The sequence below is a fragment of the Gigantopelta aegis genome, chromosome 7 (assembly GCF_016097555.1).
Source record: "Gigantopelta aegis isolate Gae_Host chromosome 7, Gae_host_genome, whole genome shotgun sequence".
Lineage (NCBI taxonomy): Eukaryota > Metazoa > Mollusca > Gastropoda > Neomphalida > Peltospiridae > Gigantopelta > Gigantopelta aegis.
In genome coordinates this window covers 39128725-39152036 of record NC_054705.1, presented here as the reverse complement: position 1 = coordinate 39152036, position 23312 = coordinate 39128725, and the positions used below count along the sequence as shown (strand labels likewise).

Genomic DNA, 23312 nt, shown 5'->3' with positions numbered 1-23312 from the left:
ATAAGTGAGATTTAATTAAAAATAATTGTAAGAAAGATTAATATTTTCAACATTGAAAACATTCGTCAATGTATACATTTCTTTAACATAATAATAGATATTAATTTTGTAAACAATAATCTGACAATTTGCATACATGTAGGTACCTTACACGGAAATATACCGTGATTGAGTTTTGGTTTAGTTTAGACTTCAGCTGGCGGAAAATAGTCTTGATCATACAAGGCATTAGTGATAAGTAGGCATCAAAACAACAGGCCATGTTGTTCATTGTCATAAATATCTACGAATAGATAACCCATGACCCAAATGAAAATTCTATGACCCGTACGAACCCTGTATATCTGGCCACAGAACTTTAGGTGGAATTTCAGACACTGATGAATTACATGTGTTGTTGACTGTGGAGTGACTGGACATGCCAAAACATTTGGTAGCCCAGCGGACAACCAGGGTTAGACAACTGATAGTCCAAGTGAGAAATCCGTAGTTAAAAAAACCCGGGCTACCGCTACGGTTGAGCGTCGCATCATTAAGTTCAAGCCCTGCATTAATTTGAGCACAACATTTTTCTTTTTGTCTGTTCTGACTACTGAGGTCTTGTTAGTACAGTATGGGCAGGGCGTAGCCCAGTGGTATAGCGCTCGCCTGATGCACGGTCGGTCTGGGATCGATCCCCGTTGGTGGGCCCATTGGGTTATTTCTCGTCCTAGCAACTACACCATGACTGCTATATCAAAGGCCGTCGCATGTACTATCCTGTCTGTGGGATGGTACGTATAAAAAATCGCTTACTACTAATGGATAAATGTAGAGTGTCTTTTATCTAAGACTTACCAAATATTTGACATCCAACAGCCGATGATACTTTTCATGTTATTTCAATCTAATTTCAGCTAAACATTTCAGTGGTTTTAAGGTGAAGTATTTTGGGATCAACATGTTTGTACTTAATTTGGGCATGATTATTTTGCAGGTATTGAAATGAGCATTGTGTCTGATAACCCATTTACAGGTTACCACAAAATATAGCCTGGTAACCTATAGGTTACCACAACTACATGTATACGAAAGTTAGAATTGAATTCCTGTTACTATTACTTTTAACGCCCATACACGTGTGCCAGATGATTATTGTAGTATACATGTATTTATAATTCATTCTTTATCTTATCACTGTTCTGAAATTGTATCAGTGTGTGAACATCGGTACGAGAAACGAAATCTGGAAGTAAATTTATCTAGTGGGTGCTGCTTAAATGCAGATTGACGAAATTGCTTGCAATTGCACAAATGCACACGAACATCGGTGCAATTTCGTACGAGGAAACGAAACTCGGTAGTAAATTCATCTAGTGGATGCTCCTTAAATGTGGAATGACTATAATTGTTTGAAATTGCACAAGTGCTCGCGAACATCGATGCAATACCTTACGAGAAAATGAAATACAGAAGTCCGGAATGTATTGCCTGGTTTATATTCGGAAACGAAACTACTATTAAACGTTGAAATTTTCTTACATGTGGTAACCTGAACAACCGTTCTCGACTTATTTTGATGCCTGATTTTGGGCATACCTATTCTGGGCATGTTTATCACTTCGACTTGGTGCAATCTAAAGCTGTGGGCACATATTTTTGAAGCTATCTTAGCGCTACAATATCGTAAAACTGCTGTAGGCCATGATATCACTATGGCGTGTGTTGTAGTGATGTCATAGCTTACGGCGGTTTTACGATATCGTAGGACTAAAATAGCTTTAATAATCTATCATGGCTAGCCCTGGGTGTGGAGAAAATTTCGCCAAATTTATCCATTGAACTCTAAAAATTGCAGAAACCCACCATCATTTTCAAGAAAATTACATGAAATTCTTTTGCCAAATTCAAATAAAATTCGCCAGTTGTGTTTAAAATTTGCAATTGGCAAATTTGGTGAGTGCCAGAGATAGCCCTGTCTATAGCCTGGTTCGTGTTTCAGTGCACAAAATATTTATATAATACGTAACTACTGATGACGCCAGTTGGCGAGTCAATATAAAGCACTGCTTTCAATCTTGTATACACACGGAGTGTGTGTGTGTGTGTGTAATTTAGCTCAGTCGGTTGAATGCTCTCTTGAGGTGCTTGCATTGCGGGATCGATCCACCTCAGTGGATCCATTCAACTGACTGGGTTTTTTCTCGTTCCAACCAGTGCAACGCAACTGGTCAAAGTCCGTGATATGTGCTTTCCTGTCTGTGGGAAAGTGCATATAAAAGATCCCTTGCAGCATATTAGGAGAAATTATGACTACGTGTCAGAATTACCAAATGTCTGACATCCAAAAGCCGATGATTAATTAATCATTGTGCTCTAGTGGTGTCATTAAACACGACAAATGTTTTGCATACACACCAAATCTGCAGTTGTTCACTTCATAACAGTCGTAGAACTCTTCGTCGTCGGTGTCAAATGACTTCTTGGTCGACCTCCTGAATGAAATAGACCGCTCCAGCTGGTGGTGCTCCATGGCCAGAGCATGCAGTCCATCCTGCAACACGCGACACTTCTCCCGCTCCTCCTTTAGTTGCAGCTCTCGCAGCTAGGAGACAGGCAGAGACAGGTGAAATGATGGGGAAGAGTGAACTTGGTTTGGAAGGGAGGAGGGAAGGAGTGAGGCAGACACAGCAAAGGAGTAGAGGGAGGGAGGGGGAGAGAGAGAGAGAGAGAGAGAGAGAGAGAGAGAGAGAGAGAGAGAGAGAGAGAGAGAGAGAGAGAGAGAGAGAGAGACAGACAGACAGACAGACAGACAGACAGACAGAGAGAGAGACAGACAGACAGAGAGAGAGACAGAGACACAGAAGAAAGTGAGTAAGAAAGAGAGCGACTCACATCTTCTTGTTGATTGAATAGGGTCATACACTGAGTCAAGGACTCACAAACGTCTTTCGAGGTGGTCACCACAGATTCCAGTTCTTGTTGAATATTCTTTGTTTGTTCTGAAACCAATAACAGCTGTTAATCATTTATACTATGTGGATTTTTTTTATCAGCTGATCTACCATCCCTTCCCATCATTAATAAATAAGTAGCTGTAACACCGATAGAGATGAGCATTATGAAAATGTGTGTGCCCTTTTTTTTTCACAATATATAACATAAGATATTATTTACAGCAGCGTCAACCAATTATAAGGACGGCTTCTAACAAAATAAGGCGGGGCGTAGCCCAGTGGAAAAACGCTCGCTTGATGTGTGGTCGGTTTAGGATCAATCCCTATCAGTGGCCCCATTGGGCTATTTCTCGACCTAGCCAGTACACCACGACTGGCAAATCAAAGGTCGTGGTATGTGCTATCCCGTCTTTCTGATGGTGCATGGCAGGATGTAGCCCAATGGTAAAGCGCTCGCTTGATGCATGGTAGGTGAGCCCATTGGGCTTTTTCTCGTTCCAGTCAGTGCACCACGACTGGTATATCAAAGGTCGTGGTATGTGCTACCCTGTATGTGGGATGGTGCATATAAAAGATCCCTTGCTACAAACTGAAAAAATATAGCGGGTTTCATCTCTAAGACTATATGTAAAAATAACTAAATGTGTGACATCCAATAACCATTGATTAATAAATCTATGTGCTCTAGTGGTGTTGTTAAACAAAACAAACTTATACTTAACTAACCTGTTTGCACCTCACCCAAATGTTTTATGGACTGCGTGAGTGAAGTCACTTTCGATTTCAGTAACTGTTGTTGTGCCTGTGCAGTCTACGAGAAACAGCAATACAGCATTCATTATAAACTTGTGTTACAGTGTCACATACACTGGCCAGACTGAGTCTTAAAATCTCCAATCTTATTAAAATTTAAAGACCGAGTCTTAAAACCCCCAACTTTATCCAAAATTTTGAATTTTATTGCCGTGTTAAATAGATCGGCCAGACTGAGTCTTAAAACCCCCAACCTGAATGCAAAAACCCAACCTTATCAACATTTTAAAATTTTGTTACCATGTCAAATACACTGTTACCATGTCAACACTGGACCCAACCTCATAAAAATTTAAAAAAAAATTTATCATGTTAAATACACTGGCCAGACTGAGTCTTAAACCCTCCAACCTTATCAAATTTTAAACATTTTTACTGTGTTAAATACACTGGTCAGTCTTAAAAACCCAACTGTATAAAAAAAAAAAACTTATTTTTTCATGTGTATTACATTGGCTAGACCGAGTGTGAAAACCCCCCAACCTTATCAACATTTTGATTTTTTTTACCATGTCAAATACACTGGCCAATACCTACCAAGTGTACAAACCAACCTACCGTACTTAGGACTGTTTGCAATAATACACATTTTTAAAAACTTATTTTGCTACCCTCTCCCACACTCATAAAAGTATATGTCAAAGTTTTATTTATTTGTTTTTAACTAAAAAAGCATGTACACGCTGGCATTAAGCATTAAATGTTCGAATTGTGACTATAGGAACACAAAAATAAAGTTCAGAAAACATCAGCAGCCATCCATTTTTAAACGGACAACATATTTTCAAATTTCCAAACACTCGGGGGAGCATCCTCTATACATGTGTATACTATTTACCTTGAGGACATCACTCATCGTTCCGAGAGTCACTCTATCCATGTCAAGCTCACTGGAACCTTCGCCAGTGTGAAGGTAGTGTGTGCTGTACTCAATGTGCTCCTTCAATGCATTTAGCCATTTCTAAAATAATCAAATATTAATATTTTAATTCTAAATTCATTTTTTTAAATAAAATAAAAAAATGGAGAAAACTTGGTGTTTTCTCTTTTATGAAAACTTCACCTGGCCTCAAAACAAATGCATATTCCCCGAAGGATATTAGTCTGGTCCGAAAATCCAAACAGCCGATGGGATGGCCTAAAATTCTTCCAATTAGTCCTCTTTCCTGTTCCGGTCACAAACAATTTGTCCTGAATGATGTTCAATATTGGATTCTAGCAACTTGGATGATAAAAAATCCTGTACCTTCAATGATAATAATAAAAGCCCAATAAACTCCTAGTATGAATTATGTAACCACCACTGTCAGCCAATCACTAAACTGCTTTGTTACTGCAGTCCATTCAGAAAACCTAGAATGTGTCATGTGACCACCACTTTCAGCCAATCACTAACTTGCTTCATTAAAAAGAAATTATAACCTTGAGTCATGTGACCACCACTTGCAGTCAATCACTAACCTGTTTGTTTACTTCGGCACCATCAATGTGTTCAGCCTTGAGAATATGTGTTGTTCCATCAGAGAAATATATTTTAAATTCTAGTCCTTGCTCTACTGGAACCTATAACAGAAAAAAAAACATTCATACAAAACAGAACTGATACAGATTGACTTCTGACTTGAAGTGTGTCACGTGCGAAGGCTGGGGATGGGGGGGGGGATTCTATGCTTATTTTGATGCTTGCACTGGGGTGGAATGTAGCTATGGTAGAATGTTAAAGTTTGGTTTGTTTAATGACACCACTAGAGCACATGGATTAATTAATCATCGGCTATTGGATGTCAAACATTGTGGTAATTCTAACAGGTAGTCATCAGAGGAAACCCGCTACATTTTTCCATTAGGCGTATCATAAAATATTGTTTGTTTCCGGTTACCCGACCGACCCTAATTTGAACCTGCCGACCCTAAACCCTTTTTTGTATAGCCAATTTTTTTTTTTAATATAACAACGATCACAAGCACTAATTTGGTGTCATTTAGGGGATAACCCTACTGTGTTTCTGATTTGCGGACGTATATCGGTGGTTTTACTGTCGACCCGTTAGCCACGAAATGTTTTCTTATAACAATTGATTGATGGAGTTACTTCCCTTCAAATTGAAGTTCGGTAACTTTCGTGAGATATCGGGCCAAGAGTCAGAAATATATGCGATCTTTTCCGATTTACTCTACATCTAGCGTAGCGAGGTGTTCCGATTAATAATAATAATAATCATAATAATAATAATAACTATATTTAATGATTTACTCCAGCGACAAACTGGCCTTGTAGAAATTTAGTGACCTTCTGATAAAACTAGGGGAGGGAATGTTTACCGATACTGATGTTTACTGCCAAATCAAATGATTAAATATGTCAGTAAGATCTCGATGCGTTTCGTTATTTTTTGTAAGTGGTCACTGGGAACTTCGCGGGTTTCAGTGCAAAGGTGAAGGCAAAACACCCATTGTGCAAAGGTCATATGGGTGTACATTGAAGTAGAGTTCATGGACCGTATTAAATCATTGTTTATGGACTTCATTTAAATAACCGTCTCCGCACTGAACACTGTGTAATAAACATGGCCATGAAAAAATTGAACGCAATTTTTTTTTTTTTTATACATATTTCATTACAATATTCTTGTTAATAATTCTAACATGATTTAAGTTTTACATCAACATTGTTCTGAAAGAGTAGCCTGTGTGGCGACAGCGGGTTTCCTCTAAAAACAGTGTCAGAATGATCATGTGTTTGACGTCCAATAGCTGACGATATTAAAGATAAAAATCAATGTGCTCTAGTGGCGTCATTAAATAAAACAAACTTTACTTTTCAACATTCGTTTGAGCATCCCCAGCACGTGCTGTAACCTCACTGTGGTGCAGGAGTGTAACATTCTCTTTGAGAATGGCCAATACAGCACAATTGAAATTTTGAGTAAAAGTCAGTATCTATCTGTGATATTTGTAGTTTTGCACAGTTCTTTACACTGTTTTTATTTGGATCTTGAATTTTTATATTGAAGTTGATCGTCACTTTATTTGTTTGCATTACCATAGTTTGACACCCAATAGCCGATGTATTTTTCGTGCTGAGGTGTCGTTAAACATTCATTCATTCGTTTGAGCATCCTGAGCATTTGTTCTGCATTTCTATTCATTGGACCAATTGATTGCTTAAAACCAAGTGTGTACTTTAATACTGGATGCATACAGAATAAAACTAACATTGCAAATTATAAAATTGGTAAGTCTACCATTTCTTAGATACACTAGGAAAGATAATATTCATAACATTTTTTTTAAATGTTATTGTTGGAAAGATAAATATAGAACCCTTCCTTTCAGTTTTCATTAAAAGAAATTGTTATAACTTATTTACTGGTTTCTATCCAATTAAGGTTCAACCAAGTCTGTCCTGGACCAGTACAGAAGTTAAGTGTTAGTATGAGAGTAAACCTTCTGCCTATTATATTTAAAATGTCACTTTACCATGCCTTACTTTATTTCAAGGGAAAACACTGTGATGAATGGTATTGTTGGTTTGCATAATGCATTTCTATACATGCAGAGGTTATTTTGGATACGGTAGTCAACACCTTTATTTAATATCCATAAATAAAATTGTTTTCCAAAATAAAATGTTTTTCCTACCTACCTACCCTATATTTTTCCAGCATGTAATAGGAAATAAGTTTAAAAAAAATTCCGGCCTTAGCAGCAATGAATCTTTTATACGCACAGACAGGAAAGTACATACCACAGCCTTGGACCAGTTGTGGTGCACCGACTGGAACGAGAAAAGACCCAGTCAGTTGATTAGGGTGGTTTCACCCTGCGATGCAAAGATGTCAGCCAAGCACTCAACCGACTGAGCTATGCTTCCAAAGTGAAATGGGTTACAGAATTGATCAGTTGATGGGTTACCCCCTCATTATAAACCAGTACCACATGACTGGTACATCAAGACATGGTATGTGCTGTCCTGTCCATGGAAAATATACATAAAAGATCTCTTACTTCTATTCTAGTTATAGATATATTTAAAAAACAAAAACATTTGACAATCCTCAAATGAGACAAAAACCAGACTCAGTGGTATGGTGGTTAATCCATCAACACTTACAGATGGTACGTTTGTTTCTCGGTATCGGCTCCCACCCAGAGCAAAAAAAATAAAAAATTGTTTTATTTAACGATGCCTCTAGAGCACATTGATTTTTATCTTATTGGATGTCAAACACATGGTCATTCTGACATATTTCTTTAGAGGAAACCCGCTGCCGCCACATAGGCTACTCTTTCCAATAAGCAGCAAGGGGTCTTTTATATGCACTTTCCAAACAGACAGGACAGCACATACCATGGCATTTGATGAACCAGTTGTGGACCACTGGATGGAAGGAAAATAGCCCAAACTGCAAATGGGTATACTGAGCAGGCCACCCAGAACACGTTTAACGGCTAAATGAGTAGGTGTAAGGCCACTAAACCAACTTCTCTCTCGCAAACTACTGACATTTAACCACTAACCCACCGGGGCGGGACGTAGCCCAGTCGTAAAGCGCTCGCTCGATGCGCGGTCAGCCTGGGATCGATCCCCGTCTGTGGGGCCCATTGGGCTATTTCTCGTTGCTGCCAGTGCACCACGACTGGTATATCAAAGGCCGTGGTATGTACTACCCTGTCTGTGGGATGGTGCATATAAAAGATCCCTTGCTGCTAATCGGACAGAGTAGCCCATGAAGTCGCGACAGTGGGTTTCCTCTCTCAATATCTGTGTGGTCCTTAACCATATGTCTGACATCATATAACTGTAAATAAAATGTGCTGAGTGCGCCGTTAAATAAAACATTTCCTTTCCTTTCCACTAACCCACTATCTTGGACAGCCAGCCCAGACACATGTGGCTGAGGTGTGTGCCCAGAGTAATTGTATGCAAGTATAAAAATCACTTTTAAGAAAAGAAACAAACAAAAACAATATATTCCAGTAGGATTTATCTACTATGTATATGGTAGCAGCAGGTTTCCTTTCTAGACTTTCTCTGGACCAGGGGCAGAAATTAGCTCAGTCGGTTGAGTGCTCGTTTGAGGTGATTGGGTCACAGGATCGAACCACCTCGGTGGATCCATTCAACTGATTGGGTTTTTTTCTCGTTCCAACTAGTGCACCACAACTGGTCAAAGGTCATGGTGTGTGCTTTCCTGTCTGTGGGAAAGTGCGTATAAAAGATCCCTTGCTACTAATGGAAAAATGTAGTGAGCATCAGAATTACTCAATGTTTGACATCCAATAGACGGTGATTAATCAATCAATGTGCTCCAGTGGTGTCGTTAAACAAAACAAAGTTTAAAAAAAATGTCTGACCAAGTTTCTAAAAACCATACATGAATGTTGGGAATAACTGTAGTTTGAAATGCGAAGAGGTGTCAGTTAAAGGCATACTGTCACGGATTTAAGGACCTTATTTCTCTAAAAATGGATAATAAATAAAAATTACATTAATTTTTGGAAACCAAATCTAGCTATCGCATCACCTTAACTGAACCATGATGGAGTGAAATCCATGTCATCTCTCTCGGCAATTTTAGTTTTTGAATTATGGACCATTGCCATAATTCAATTATTTTTACAAAATGTCATTAATAAATGGACTATGGTGGTTATGAAGATGGTTGAATAAAGTACATTTAGGGACAAATCAAATTATTTTTGATCAGGTAATACTTTGTTAGACCATTAAATACACATGTAGGTCAGTGGTCTGTGATAATATGCCTTCAATATTACTCTCCTTTCCACTTACAAAGATCTTAGCTTCGTCGAGATACTTCATTCCTTTTCTCTTCCGACACAAAGCAGCATCAGCTCTGTGGAAAAATTAAAATAAAATTTTAAAAACCCGAAACAAATTATAATAATAATAATAAAAAGAAATAATAAAATAAAATAAAATATATAAATAAATAAAATAAAATAAAATAACTCCCCCATCTATCAAAACTTGATGCTACTCCAGAATGTATTCTCAAAAACAAAATACACCATTCTGCTCTTTTGAGATTAGAAGGACAGATGGATGGGTGGGTGGATTGCTGCATGGATGGATGGATTGATGGATGGGTGGCTGGAACTAGAAATAGCCCAATGGGCCCACTGGTGGGGATCGATTTTTAGACATGTGCTTCAGCCGTGTGCTTTATCACTGGGCTAAGGCCCGCCCCAATGACCTATTATAAATGCCTAAATATAAAAATATCCATGTAATTGAGTTGCTTAGCAACTTACTTGTTTTCAAAGTATGAAAGGACACCTCTCTCTAGCACAACCCAAACAGAACGGAAACCAAGCAGTCTTAACTTCTGCAATAAAAAGGTAACAACAAAATGTGAAAAGAGCATTTTGTTTTTGTTTACACCACTAGATAACACTGATTAATTAATTATGATAGCTACTGGAAGAAAGGAAATGTTTTATTTAACGACGCATTCAACACATATTATTTACAGTTATATGGCGTCAGACATATGGTTAAGGACCACACAGATATTGAGAGAGGAAACCCGCTGTCGCCACTTCATGGGATACTTTTCGATTAGCAGCAAGGGATCTTTTATATGCACCATCCCACAGACAGGGTAGTACATATCACGGCCTTTATTACACTACTTGTGGAGCACTGGCTGGAACGAGAAATAGCCCAATGGGTCCACTGACGGAGATCGATCCTAGACCGACCCCACATCAAGCGAACACTTTACCACTGGGCTACGTCCTGCCCCTGATAGCTACTGGATGTCAAACAGTTATTGGATGATAATTCTGACAAATTGCTGAAGGTCGCCTGTTACTCCGTTATCTAAACCTTGCCAAATAACCACGTTATCAAAACGTAGTAACCTGATATTCTATATTTATCTTATAACTTACCCATGACATCCATGTCATAAACCCATGTGATGATTTAGTGTATTAACCCGGTTAAGAATGGTATGCAAATTTGCAAGGTCTCTAGGTGATGTCTTGCTGTGGATGAGTCATTTGTTTACAAGCCAACAAGACCTGTATACCCGAGCTTAATGTTTTCAAAGATTTAGTTAAAATTTGTGACGTCAAACTAATTTGTGCTAATTATGATGACGTCATGTTACCGATGGCGGGGACTTTAGTACTGTGATTTACTAAAAAAATTAATTAAAATGTTATTTTAGAAGTGTTATGGGATAAATAGAATCCACTACTCATGTTTTTTAATATGCAAAATATCAACCTTTAGTTAATCGGTATTTGTCTCGGCAGAGCCTAGACAAATACCGATTAACATAGACGAGGTTGATACTTAACATATTAAAAAATACTTGTGACGAATCCTCTATAGATCTACTACTACAGAGTGGGTCTTAGGTTTGATCCTATAACGCAAGCACCTCAGGTAGACAAAATCTTGTCCCTGTGTGAACATAAATATTGTATTTTCCCACACCATCTTTACAATACTTTTAATACTGTCAGCAGTCGCGGTTGGTGCAATTAACGTTAAGTGAAGTGATTACAATTAAACTCAATCTGGGAATAAATTAATTCCCAAACTTGCAGCAGTCGTGGTTGGTGAAATTAATGTTATTCAGCATCATCGTAACTGACCTCATTGAATATTATTAACATCGACTGTGAAGAGATTACAAGTAATCTCGATCGGGGAATAAATTAATTCCCAAACTTGCAGCAGTCGTGGTTGGTGAAATTAATGTTATTCAGCATCATCGTAACTGACCTCATTGAATATTATTAACATCGACTGTGAAGAGATTACAAGTAATCTCGATCGGGGAATAAATTAATTCCCAAACTTGCAGCAGTCGTGGTCGGTGAAATTAATGTTATTCAGCATCATCGTAACTGACCTCATTGAATATTATTAACATCGACTGTGAAGAGATTACAAGTAATCTCGATCGGGGAATAAATTAATTCCCAAACTTGCAGCAGTCGTGGTCGGTGAAATTAATGTTATTCAGCATCATCGTAACTGACCTCATTGAATATTATTAACATCGACTGTGAAGAGATTACAAGTAATCTTGATTGGGGAATAAATTAATTCCCAAACTTGCAGCAGTCGTGGTCGGTGAAATTAATGTTATTCAGCATCATCGTAACTGACCTCATTGAATATTATTAACATCGACTGTGAAGAGATTACAAGTAATCTTGATTGGGGAATAAATTAATTCCCAAACTTGTTCCATAAACATCGTATGTTACTCCTGCTTATGCAGGGGCGAGATGTAGCCCAGTGGTAGAGCGTTCGCTTGATGCGCGGTCGGTTTGGAATCAATCCCCGCCAGTGGGCCCATTGGGCTATTTCTCGCTCCAGCCAGTGCACCACGACTGGTACATAAAAGGCTGTGGTATGTGCTATCCTGTCTATGAGATGGTGCATATAAAAAATCCCTTGCTGCTAATCGAAAAGAGTAGCCCATGAAGTGGCGACCGCGTGTTTTCTCCCTCAATATCTATGTGGTCTTTAACCATATGTCTGACGCCATATAACCGTAAATAAAACGTGTTGAGTGTGTCGTTAAATAAACCATTTCTTTTCCTTTCCTTTTCTGCTTATGCAATAATCTATGTATCCGAGTGAAGGGCACACTGACCTTGAGGAGATGACCTTCCATCTTCTGCGGCTGTAGCTGAAACACCTTGCCTGGTCTGACCGCGAGCAGCTGTTTCATGTGGACCATCTGTGTCATGTCAGCCGCGATCTGGTCTGGATCAAACAAAGATAATCAGACTTTCATTTTTGTGTGTGTGAAAAATAAAATTAGAAAAAACAAAGAAATGATTTTTGTTTTAAAATTATTATTTTTTTTAAATCGAACACCTCAAAATGTTGAAAAATTATAAACTGCAATCCTAAAAAGGTCCAACATGGGAAAATTGCTCTTCTCAAAATGTTGTGGATGGGAATATTGCACTCGATCCTTAACATGATGAAGAGGGTCATATAAAAACGGAATAATTGCCAATAACATCTCAGCATGTTTTAAATTCTAGCTACTTTATGTCTTAACATTTCTTTTGACACTTGGAGAGAGAGAGCGAGTGAGAGAGACAGAAAGACAGAAAGACAGAGACAACCCATTGCTACCACATAAGTTCCTCCTACCAAAACAGCAGCTGCTACATTCCTTTCATTTCCTTTGACATACCATTTTTGTTTTTGATTGATGTGTCCACTCCGTGCTGTAGGAGAAATACGACCACGTTCTCCATTCTGTTTAACGCACCGATGTGTAGTGCGGTGTTGCCAAATAGGTCTGTACAAGTTAAACTCGGGGGATGGGCTTTCTTCAGCTAGTAATAAAAATAAATTACTTTTCAAATGGTTACAAAAAAAAGAAGGTTTTTTTAACCAGTAATAAAATAATTTTAACAATTATTTAAGTTTTAAATATGAAAATTTAATTAAGATTTTTCAAATATTAATAGTGCTTTCCCTACAAATTTGTTACGGCATGGTAGACTAAACACTTTTGAGACATTTTCACCATAAACTTTTCAGAGCATTTTTGTTCCATTAAAGATAAAAAAAATTGATTTAAATAAAGATAAATGAGCTTATTTTTTAATAAATGAATTAAAAAATATAAACAGGAATATTTTATTAATTAATAATACATTTTTGATTTAAGAATTAATTATTGGAAAAGGGCAAGATGGCACTAGAATACAGAGGCATGGTGCCGCACCATGCTAAAACAAGCTAATTTTAAAAACATTGTTTTGTCATTAAATATACTGATGGAAAGAAATAAGGCAACACATCAATATTGATCATGTCAATGACGTTCAGTGCCATATTACATCTCTGCATGTTATACAGATGTAACTATTCTCTCATCCTCAGGTATATACAACAGAGCTATCCCATGAAAGAAAGCTATGTAAGCAGGGTTTCCGCAACAAAGAGTAGAACAAGTATAGCGCCATACCCCCAAAAATTTAGAACATTGTTGAAGTAAACCTTTTGAAAAAATTAATTACTTTTATCATTACTGTATGATTTTCTTAACCCTAACCCTAGCCCATTTTCTTTCTGGGGGAGGCTCCCCATACCCCATATGTTGACTGTGGTTGCATTCAATTCCATACCACCAGACCCAAAAATATCTTTCTGGCAGAAACACTGATAAGAAATCTCTATCCCACACGGGATATTACAAAGTAAAGTTTGTTTTATTTAACGACGCCACTAAAGCACATTGATTTTTTACCTCATCATCGGCTATTGGACGTCAAACATATGGTCATTTTGACACTGTTTCTTAGAAGAAACCCGCTGTCGCCACATAGGCTACTCTTTTATGACAGGCAGCAAGGAATCTTTTATTTGCGCTTCCCACAGGCAGGATAGCAGGGTTTGGAGTCGGTATCTGGATTAAAAATCCCATGCCTCGACTGGGATCCGAACCCAGTACCTACCAGCCTGTAGACCGATGGCTTAACCACAATGCCACCGAGGCCGGTCACACGGGATATTACATGCTTATGCTTAATATGACGTTATATTATTGCGAGATGGTGATGTGAGGTCATCAGACAACAATTAAAAATTGATATTTTGTTATTGAAGTCTTCATTATAAAAACTATTGTGTTAATTTGTAGTGTTAAATTATATTTAACACATCAAACAAACATGGCAAATACAATAGTGTAGTTTATTTATGATAAAATGGTCAAATAAAAAAGTTGCCTTTTTAACCATCTTTGTCTGTTCATGTAAAATAAGATTTTATGTACTGAATGAATGAGAGAAAAAGACTCCATCACATGCTATCACGTGGGATAGAAAAAGTACACACTCGGTGGTGAAAATTTCGACCTTAGGACTCATCGAAATTTGCACAATCTCGGGTGTACTTTTTCTATCCCACATGACAGCATATAATGGATTCTTATACACTTCACTTATTTCCTTCCATTAATACAGAAAAATATACATAGAGGCTATTTAATGGGTTTTTTCGAATACGATTTTTATGTCAACGAGTGATGTGTGAAAACCATATTTTCACGAATTGCGACTTCTATATTTTCACTGTAGCTAAAATACAGTGAAAACATGACTTTTCACCGGATATGACTTTTATGGTTTCCGTAGATCTATATATTTCATTGCTATGTATATAATAAAAATGTATATTGGAGGCTGGGACTGTTTAATCTCCAACCAGTGCAACACAACTGGTATATCACAGGCTGTGGTATGTTCTATCCTGTCTGTGGGATGGTGCACATAAAATATCCTTTGCTATTAATGACAGGTTTTCTATATTATGGTAGCCCAACTCCCATGGCTAGTGATATTTAATGTTGGGCTAGTAAATATCTACTATTGCCATGCCCGACGGCTAGTGAAAATAAAATGGTCAAATGTTGCAGTTAAATCTATTTTGTAGATATGAATATCCTGCACCTCACCCAAACCCCCCAATGTTAGTGTTTTTAAACTCTATCTCCCTCTTTAGGTATGATATCTGATTATTACTATTGTTTATTACCTTAAAGTAAAGTAGGGCTAGTGAATTTTTAAACGTGGCTCGTACATTGTTTAAATCACTGATCCCATGGCTAGTGGATTTTTTAAATCACTGATCCCATGGCTAGTGGATTTTTTAAATCACTGATCCCATGGCTAGTGGATTTTTTAAATCACTGATCCCATGGCTAGTGGATTTTTTAAATCACTGATCCCATGGCTAGTGGATTTTTTAAATCACTGATCCCATGGCTAGTGGATTTTGTAAATCACTGATCCCATGGCTAGTGGATTTTGTAAACATTCTAGAAGCCCTGTTAATGGTTAATAAATATAATAATGTTCTCTAGTGGTGTCGTTAAACAAAACCCACTTTCACTGTATAAACTAGTGAACACGCAGAGTTACCAATAATTCTATCTGGTCAACATGGCCGCCCGCTGCCGCCTCTAAAAACTCCTGCTCCAGCTTTTTACGCTCATGATCTTCAGCAGCTGAAAAAATAATGAATTAAAGGTTTAAAAAAATGACATACATGTGAATCTATCAAAGTTTAACGGTTAACTTTACAAAAAAACGTGAAGTCAAAACCAGTAACCAAAGTCTATTCAAATATCAGGAAGAAAGGAAGAAAGGAAGGAAATGTTTTATTTAATGGTGCACTCAACACATTTTATGGTTATATGGAAGGAAGGAAATGTCTTATCTAACGACGCACTCAACACATTTTATTTTCGGTTATATGACGGCAGACATACGGCTAAGGATCACACAGATACAGAGTGAGGAAACCCGCTATCACCAATTCATGGGCTACTCTTTTTGATTAGCAGCAAGGGATCTTTTATATGCACCATCCCGCAGTCAGAATAGTACATACCACGGCCTTTGTTACACCAGTTGTGGAGCACTGGCTAGAACGAGAAATAGCTCAATGGGGCCATCAAATTCATGTATCAATTCACACCATTTTTCAATATGTGTATCACGCTTTATTTCAACTTTGAAAAAAAAAAAAAAGACACTTCAGCATTTCCATAGTTTGCACTCAGCTGGGAATCCCGATGATGCTGTAAGACATTTCGGCCAATCACAATACTCTTTTCTGCTGCACGTGATACACTGACATGAGCTATTCCAAACCCAACACACTATCATGGTGTGGGAAAATGGAATAAATGGTTTTGTTTTCTAATCAAAACATAGTTTTGTCTTTAGGGTTTTTTTCACGATTCATTTACTTACAATTATTTAACAAGTGACCATTCAAAACAAACTTTGCTGCTCTTAAAATAATCTATTTAAACGTATGTTTGATAGCTGGCAAACTTGTGGTAAGTATCATGAACAAAGTTAAAGTTTGTTTTGTTTAAAGACACCACTAGAGTAGATTTGATTAAACATCGGCTATTGGATGTCAAACATTTGGTAATTCTGACATATAGTCTTAGCGAGGAAACTCGCTACATTTTTCCATTAGCAGCAAGGAATCTTTTCTATGCATCATTCCAGACAGGATAACACATACCATGGCCTTTGATATGTTAGTCGTGGTGCACTAAATGGAACGAGAAATAGTCTAATCGGCCATCAATACGGATCGATCTCAGACCAACTGCACATCAAGCGAGCTCTTTACTACTGGGTTACGTACCGAACCGTATCATGAACAAATCAAACTGTAAACCAAATATAGAAAATAAAACATTTTTTTTTTTTAAAAGGGACATTCCTGGGTTTGCTGTAATTTTTAAGATGTTATTGACTAACAGAGACTTTTTAACGATTGTAATTACATATCAAATATATTTTTCTGCACAAAATATTAGTGGTTGTATATTAAACGTGTTTCTGATCGTTCTAATATTTGTACTAGGTTAAATCTCATTTTATTTCCTAAAATACAGTTTTTTCGTACATACGAAATTATTTGAAGACGAAATCCAGCTTTGGATTCTTACAAATATTAAGACGACCAGAAACACATTGAATATACAGACACTAATATTCTAAATAAGAAAATATATTTAATATGGAAGGTTTATCGTAGAATTATTTTATTAGTTGGAAACATCTTACAATGCAGCAAACTCAGGAATGTCTCTTTAATGGATCATTGTCCCATACCTTCGATAAGACGTCTAACATCTGGAGAGCCTGCTACCTGCTTCGGAGTGTGACCTTCACGATTAACAATGGAAACGTCCGCACCACGCTGCAGTAAAACTGTCACGACGGACTGCAACACAAACCATCAAGGTTAAAAACTTTGTTTTGTTTAAAGACATCATTAAAGCACATTTATTTATTAATCATCGGCTATTGGATGTCAAACATATGGTAATTTCGACATATAGTCTTAGAAAGGAAACCCAAGTAGAAAAAGTCTCATTAATTTTACTTTCGTAAATACCGTATGATCGACATTGTGTTGATATATATTAGAAAATACATTCAATACATTACCGTGCAAAAGAAGAAGGAAGGAAGGAAATGTTTTATTTAACGACGCACTCAACACATTTTATTTACGGTTATATGGCGTTGGACATATGGTTAAGGACCACACATATTGAGAGAGGAAACACGCTGTCGACACTTCATGGGCTACTCTTTTCGATTAGCAGCAAGGGATCTTTTATATGCACCATCCCATAGACAGGATAGTACATACCACGACATTTGTTACACCAGTTGTGGAGCACTGGCTGGAACGAGAAATAGCCCAATGAGACCACTGATGGGGATCGACCCCAGACCAACCATCCATCAAGTGAACACTTTACCACTGGGCTATGTCTCGCCCCATGCAAATCAAGAATGCATTGAATTATTTTAATAGGATTTTGGCCAGAAAAAACATGGTATATGCATTGTTAAGTGAGACCATTTATATATATATATATATATATATACACACAGTCGAACTTCGTTAAATCGAAGTTGAAGGGGACGACGAAATAGTTCCGAGTTTCAGGGAGTTCGAGTTTTCGAAATTCGTACAGCAGACCCCAAAGTGAAACTGCATTGTAGTATTATCATTTCGTTGATATCGGAAGACACGTTTGCTGCTCCATCCCTGTCCCCAACACACAGATGTTAGCACATTCCTTCTGTGTATATGATAAAACTAAGTAAATATTAACAGAAACGAGATAAATCTGATCAATTTGACGTACATCTCTATGTACTTTTATTGTATTTATTAATAAATTAAAATACTGGATGTCGATTAGCACTAAGTAACCCTCTTGCATAGAAATTTTGTTTTTAACCCAGGTTGAAAGTGTACTTTGGGGGATACTAAAGTCAATAGCAATTTGTTTTTGTGTCTTTTTACCTGCCTCTACCTCCATTACTGCTTTGTACTTCGTCTCGATGTCTTTTACCGTTAATTTTCTCTTCACACCCTTTCTTTCTGTCTCCAATCTGGCTATCCCCCCCCATTTCTGGGCCCTTCGCCAGATTGCTTGGATGACAAGAAAGCGTGACTATTAACCGATCTGGCTATCCCCCTGTTGCCAGGTCCTTCCCCAGATTGCTCGATCATCTGATGTATCAGTTTCTAACATAATTAAATGACTAGTAATGAATCATTTTGAATTCACACTTAAATAGCAAATAACAAATTTGACATGATTCACTCGTTTAAGAGAAAAAACAAACAGCGTTAATTGTTATTACAACAGTTCTTTGAAGATTACAAGACTATCCGTATTTTGTGTAATGAGGCCCGCTGCCGTGTACAAACACCGACAACCAAATGCAGGCATGTAGGATCATTTCGTTCCGCATAGTCGGCAATCTATTATTCTATAATTACTGCGTGTATCATCGATAGCCGAGACCAGTCGGGGCACTCACGCTTGGCTTGGGTGACAATTCATTTTTCTTTAAAGTATTACCGGTACAGTTAAAAGGCTCAGTCACTCCACAAGCTTCGAGTTTTGGAAGTGCAATATCCCTTAATTTTTTATGGTGGGACCAAAAAATTACTTTGAGAGAAAGTGTTTTTCGAATGTTCGAAGTTTGAGTGTTCGAAGTCTGTTATTACTAGTTTGTATAGCAGTTCGGCCGGGACCGCCGTTTCACTTCGAGAGATCAACATTTACGAAAGATCGAAGTTTGAGTTATCGAAGGTCGACTGTATAGATATATATATATATATATATATATATATATATATATATATATAAAAATCAAATCAGTTTATTCATAGGATTTTTTGTTTTCTGCAGCTGAAATACCGTACCTCTCTGTTAGTTAAAGCTGCCTTGTGAAGGGCCGTGTCACCTGTCCCGTTGAACAAATTCACCTGGGCTCCATGCTGCAAAAAAATATATTTAAAAACTGGTAAAATTTTAACTGATTGGGGGCCACAGCAAGCGTTTAATTACAGAAATTAAGGCACAAAGGCATCTTATTTTCTATCAAGTTTTCTCAGACAAAAATTATTTTACTCTCGTGCCTTCGGCTCTAACCTATGCAATTTTTCGGATTCGGATGTCTTTTGTGTTACTGTGATAAATTTACTATTTCTTATATATGTACAACATGGTATGTATGGGAAGGGAAGTGTCAGATCAGGCAGAGCATGCCATCACAGCATTTTGTTTTTGCCACTGACAACTTAAGATTTTCGAGGCATAACACATTTACATCATATATAGAGAATAATACACAAGTGGCCATTTATCTCACGAGTTGTTTTAAAAACATATCTAACGAGCAAAAGTGAGTTTGATACGTTTTTAAACCATGAGTTGTAAGAAAAATGGTATCTAACAGACACAAATACCTGATCATCACCTAGGAGCAGCCTGTCGTATGTCTTGAAATTGTTAACACACATACGTGTGTAAACAAGTGTGTGTTATAAAAAATAACACATGATGTTCTCACCAACGGGTAATGAAATTAAATTTACACATTTTCATCTACATATCTTTTTTATACACTTTCCCACACATACCACAGTCTCTACATGTAATATCCCAGTTTGGGATATAGGTACCTCAGGTATGAGCTCTACTAAATAAGCTGTGTAAAACATGCCCCCATAAAAATTATTAAGAATCTTTAAACATTAAAAAGTTGTCTTTTATAAATAAAAAAGTATCTACCCTCTTTTTATTATTCTAGAACAACCCTTCGGACATAATTAGGCTGGTATTAACTGGGTTTGTAGCCCGGTACCGGCTCCCACTCAGAGCAAGTTTGAAAGACTTTGTGCGTAGGTGTAAGACCACTACACCCTCTTCTCTCTCACTAACAACTAACCCACAGTCCTGGACAGACAGCACAGATAGCTGAGGTGTGTGTGTGTGCCCAGGACAGCATGCTTGAACCTTAATTGAATACAAGTACAATTTTGTTTTTGAAATAAATGAAATAGATGTAAAAAAAAAAAACGTAATTTGATGTGTAACATCATTTAGGACAGTTTTACGATATTGTAGTGTTAAGATAGCTTCGAAAATTTGGGCCCAGAAGTTTACATGATTGATTTATTTTTCCCCCACGGAAAGGACGATTAAAATGCGAGGAAACGCAATGTTCCATGAGAGAAAAAAAGCGGATCCAAGGAGAATTCCCACTCTTGATTACTGGTCAGTTTACTCAAACACTGTGTAAATAGATATCATCTGTGATAAAAAGTTGCTAATGTACTAATATTATAATGTTCCAGTCAGCAAAAACTGGCCAAAAATGTTTACTGGAGTTTATTAAAATTTTGTTGAATAAACAAGTCTACCACTAACCTCTAGCAATAAATTCACGGTGTCTTCGTGGCCAAAATATGCCGCAAGTTGCAAGGGAGTCCACCCCCGGTTACGTTTCTGACTACCTGTTAAAGAAAAACAAACAATGGAGAAAATTTTATATTTAACAACATCTCAGCACATTTTTAAAATATGTTAATTTGGGGTCTAGCATGCATGTATGGTTCTTTTGCAGGGCTCGAAACGGCCTGTGGGGCGATCTTCTTTAGAGCTATAACATATGAGCCACTATTAACATTTCTATTGCATACATTTAGTCCACATTAAAATCTTGCTCATGGTTCGCTTACCTTAATTTTTTGGCGAGTTTCAAGCCCTGCTTTTGACACTTGGTCAAAGAAAAAAAAGAGGAAACCTGCTCACATTATACAGGCAATCGACTCCTTAACAATAAAAGCATGTGATATTGTCCTAAAGACAGGATAGCACATACCATGACCTTTGATATACCAGTTATGGGGCACTGGTTGGGTTGGGATAAAACCTCAGTACAAGGAGGGCGATCAATCCATGTCCAATAAAATCAAAAGTGTTTTGTCTAACGACAACACTAGAGAAAATTGACTATTTACTGATTATCGGATACTGGAATTAAAAACATCTGACCTTACATAATAGCCGTGTGCATGTGTATAAACATTTCTTAGACTCAATCTAGTACACATGTACATTTGGAGTTACAATACTGATTTGTAGAGTTTAAGCTGGATGCCAACAATTAATAGCAATCTGGCTTATTTGGTAAGAAAAACAAAATCAAATAATTAAACAGAATTATTCTTTTAATTCAGCTATACACATACAAATGACACACACTTTTCGAATAACGTTTCTGGTGAATTGGTAATGACATATATACATTTATTATATAACATTTAGTGAAATATCTTAAAATATCAGCGAAATAAAAGTGTTATCAGTCACTCAGTGACGATAACACATTTTAGAGTGAAAATTTCACTAGTTCACTCTAAAATGTGCTATCGTCACTGTCGAAAGTGTTATCTTCACTGTAAGAAAGCCGGAACTATTTTGCTGCTGGCATTTTAAAAATAAAGGTAAATTGTCAAAAGTTATATAATAAATATTTTTTTTATATTTTTTCTCAAATATGATTTATATCTCATCTCGTGAAGCTTGCAATGATACCGTGAGATATTATTGCAAACTTCACTTGATAAGATATAAATCATATCTGATAAAAACCATAAAATATCCTCTATGTATTTACCAAATTCAACTTTAAAGGCATATTGTCACAGACCACTGACCTATTTAATGGTCTAAAAAAGTATTACCTGAACAAAAATAATTTGATTTGTCCCTAAATATACTTTATTCAACCATCTTCATAACCACCACACTCCATTTATTAATGACATTTTGTAAAAATAATTGAATTATGGCAATGGTCCATAATTAAAAAAACTAAAATTGCTGAGGGATGACATGGATTTCGCTCCAACATGGTTCAGTGAAAAAATGCGATAGATTTGGTTTCCAACAATTAATGTAATTTTTATTTATTATCCATTTTTAGAGAAATAAGGTCCTTAAATCTGTGATAGTATGCCTTTAAATTGCGATTTGGCAAACAACAGCTTTAAGCTTTAACCCTGAATTTGTAATTTTTATTATATAATGGCTGTGTGCGAGAACATTTCCTGCACTCAAGTATTATACAGAGTTACAGGTATATGTATGGTACTTAATATTACCAATCTGTAATATTGATTTTATAAAAGGGCTGTGTAAACATTTCCTCGACTCAGTCTTGTATAGTTATATGTATGGTACTTAATATTACCAATCTGTAATATTGATTTTATAAAAGGGCTCTGTAAACATTTCCTCGACTCAGTCTTGTATAGAGTTATATGTATGGTACAAAATGCTACCGATTTGGAACTTTGACTAAATAATAGGGGTATGTCTTCATGTCGTCTGTACATTAATATTGTTATTCTTATTAATTGTTATTGATTTTGTATGGGTTTTTTTTTTTTTTTTTTATCTGTTTGCTGACACCAGTTTGTTTGGTATTGTGCAATAAATTGAACTGAATTGAAATTAAATTAAAATTGAAATTGAATTAAAGGGACAGACCCTAGTTTTTAAGCACTATGGCATATTTTTCAGTATTAGAGCCGTTTATATTTTATTGTTTAGTTTATCCATTTCCGTAGAACCGAAGTGTTTCTGGTCATCCTGGTATTTATAATATCACTATTCTAAAAACACATGT

At 36.8% G+C, this 23312-nt stretch overlaps 1 protein-coding gene across 1 annotated transcript in view; it reads right to left on the bottom strand.

Annotated features, from left to right (window-relative positions):
- Positions 1-23312, bottom strand: part of LOC121376947 (oxysterol-binding protein-related protein 1-like) — a 99070-nt gene that overhangs the window by 67957 nt on the left and 7801 nt on the right. The window contains exons 3-15 of the mRNA XM_041504757.1: positions 21047-21132; positions 19537-19611; positions 17412-17523; positions 15693-15778; positions 12953-13097; positions 12398-12510; positions 10029-10102; positions 9547-9610; positions 5211-5312; positions 4588-4710; positions 3663-3747; positions 2875-2981; positions 2398-2584 (exon numbers count right to left, since the gene is read on the bottom strand). Of these exons, the coding sequence (XP_041360691.1) occupies positions 2398-2584; positions 2875-2981; positions 3663-3747; positions 4588-4710; positions 5211-5312; positions 9547-9610; positions 10029-10102; positions 12398-12510; positions 12953-13097; positions 15693-15778; positions 17412-17523; positions 19537-19611; positions 21047-21132 (1359 nt within the window). The remainder of the gene's footprint in view (positions 1-2397; positions 2585-2874; positions 2982-3662; positions 3748-4587; positions 4711-5210; positions 5313-9546; positions 9611-10028; positions 10103-12397; positions 12511-12952; positions 13098-15692; positions 15779-17411; positions 17524-19536; positions 19612-21046; positions 21133-23312) is intronic.